Source organism: Charadrius vociferus, unplaced genomic scaffold (genome assembly GCF_000708025.1).
Source record: "Charadrius vociferus isolate BGI_N301 unplaced genomic scaffold, ASM70802v2 scaffold828, whole genome shotgun sequence".
Taxonomy (NCBI): domain Eukaryota; kingdom Metazoa; phylum Chordata; class Aves; order Charadriiformes; family Charadriidae; genus Charadrius; species Charadrius vociferus.
Window position 1 is genome coordinate 416,628 of NW_009649708.1, and position 1,918 is coordinate 418,545.

Here is a 1,918-nt window from a genome sequence, read left to right on the forward strand (position 1 = left end):
TCCGGCTGGCATCCCGGCATTGGCCAGTGGGCTGGAAACCTGTGGATGCGCGGCCGTGTCCGGGGGATGCTGAGCCGGGGCTGGATGCGTCCCAAGGACGGTGACCAGGATGCGGGGACAGGGATGGGGGGAGGACACATGGGTGCACAACCCTGGTGCTGTGCGGCTGTGCCGGACCCGACCTAACGCCATGTCCCTTCTTCTTCTGTCCCCCTCCCTGTCTCTCTTCCTTTCCAGAAGGTGATGCTTCCTACAGGAGCCGCGTTCAGATGGTTCCAGTAGGAACGGGAATCCCAAAGCTCTGTCATCCAAGTGCAATGTCACTGCTTGCTTGTGTTGTCTCAGGCAAGGGATTTTTGGCTGAAATGAATGGATGCACCTGTGTCTCTTTAGAACCAAAAATATTTTCTCGCAAATCTCATTCCTGTTTTTATAATTTTTTTTTTTTTGCGTTCGTTTTAACATCTTCGAGTCCTAGTCAGACATTTAACTGCTTTTCAAATAAAAATAATTAAAAGAAAAAAACAATGGATCTGTAAAGTACCAAGACTTAATAGACAGAGTATGGACAATCAGTTTCTTTCTGTGTTTTGGTGTTGATGTTGTTTATGTGTGAAAGATGCATTTCTTGTGTAGAAAAAATTTACAGTAACCTTTTAAAATCTAGTTACTAATAAGCACTACTGTAATTTAGCACAGTTGTTTAATTGCACCCTCATTTATACTTTTTATTTGATTCTTTCCCATCATACAATAGAGTGGATAGTTTCTAGAATGCCTCAACTTCATGTTTATAAATGAGAATATGTTTAAAGCGATGTAGTATCCCTTTTCCTAGCCATTCACCTATGTAAGTTTAACCCGCAAGAGGTTCGGTATAAAACGTGGAAGAAAACAATTGCTACACAACTGGCGGTCTTCGAAAAAGGAAAGAAGAATAAAAAAAAAAAAAGAAAAAAAGTCACTGTTAGTTTATTAATATAGAACAAGAAACACTGCGTACAGAAAAACCTCCTAATTGCAACGGTTTACTCCTAGAAGTAATTTTTGTAAACTTACTGAAGTTAAAAATCAAAATAAAAATAATATTGCAGGATCTGTGCTGAAGCAGTTATGAAAAGTGATATTTCTCTTCTGTTCAAATCCCCGTCTCTCCAGCTCTCTCTACATCATTAAATTGAAATGCTGTTTGTAATGTTTTAGCGATCCAGGCTGTTTTTGTGAATAAAATGAATGCATGTTTTGTGTCATGATTTACAGCTTTGTTATTTCTCTCCCACCGCTCTTTCCAGCTGTCCGGGCCCCCCAGTGCCGATGGTGGCCGGTCCCCCCCTGCCTCCGCCGGCCCGTGCGCCCCGTCCCCACCACTGCCGCCGCTGCCTGACGCGGTCCTGCTGGCTGCCAGGGGACCTCGCCGGTGATGATGCCAGGGCGTGGCGGTGGCCGGCCCGGGCGGGACGGTGCAATGAGCTGAGCTGGAGCCACCCCGGCTGCGAAATCCGCACGGTCAATCCCGGCAGTGGCTGGGCTGAGCCAGCCCCGGCTCCTCCGGGGGATATTTCCCAGCTTGACCTGTCTGGAGTTTTACTGGGTAGTGCGACACTGTTTGTTTTGGTAAAACAATGTCATTAATGTGCGACGGAGAACCATGGCGAGGCTCGCTTTGGCGGGACGAATCCAAACCGAGCTCCTGCAGGTGAGTGGGCTCAGGAGGCTGAGTGTGCCACCGATGGGTGGCTTTCCAGGCTGGCCTCATGCCAGCGCTGGGTCAACGGGAGCCATCGAGGGTGGAGGGGATGTTGCATGGGTTCGGCAGTGGGCGAGGTGGTGGGTTTGCTGCCGGTGCTTGGGGTCCCACGCTGAGCATCGCACCGGGGAGGCGGGCTGCGTGCCCCCTGCCAGCCCCTGGGAGGGTTGT

At 49.0% G+C, this 1,918-nt stretch overlaps 1 protein-coding gene across 1 annotated transcript in view; it reads left to right on the forward strand.

Moving 5' to 3' along the window:
• CXXC5 (CXXC finger protein 5) overlaps positions 1-1,253 on the forward strand; it is an 8,387-nt gene extending 7,134 nt beyond the window's left edge. The window contains exon 2 of the mRNA XM_009890676.1: positions 238-1,253. Within this exon, the coding sequence (XP_009888978.1) occupies positions 238-282 (45 nt within the window). The 3' untranslated portion in view covers positions 283-1,253. The remainder of the gene's footprint in view (positions 1-237) is intronic.
• Positions 1,254-1,918: the final 665 nt, after the last annotated feature.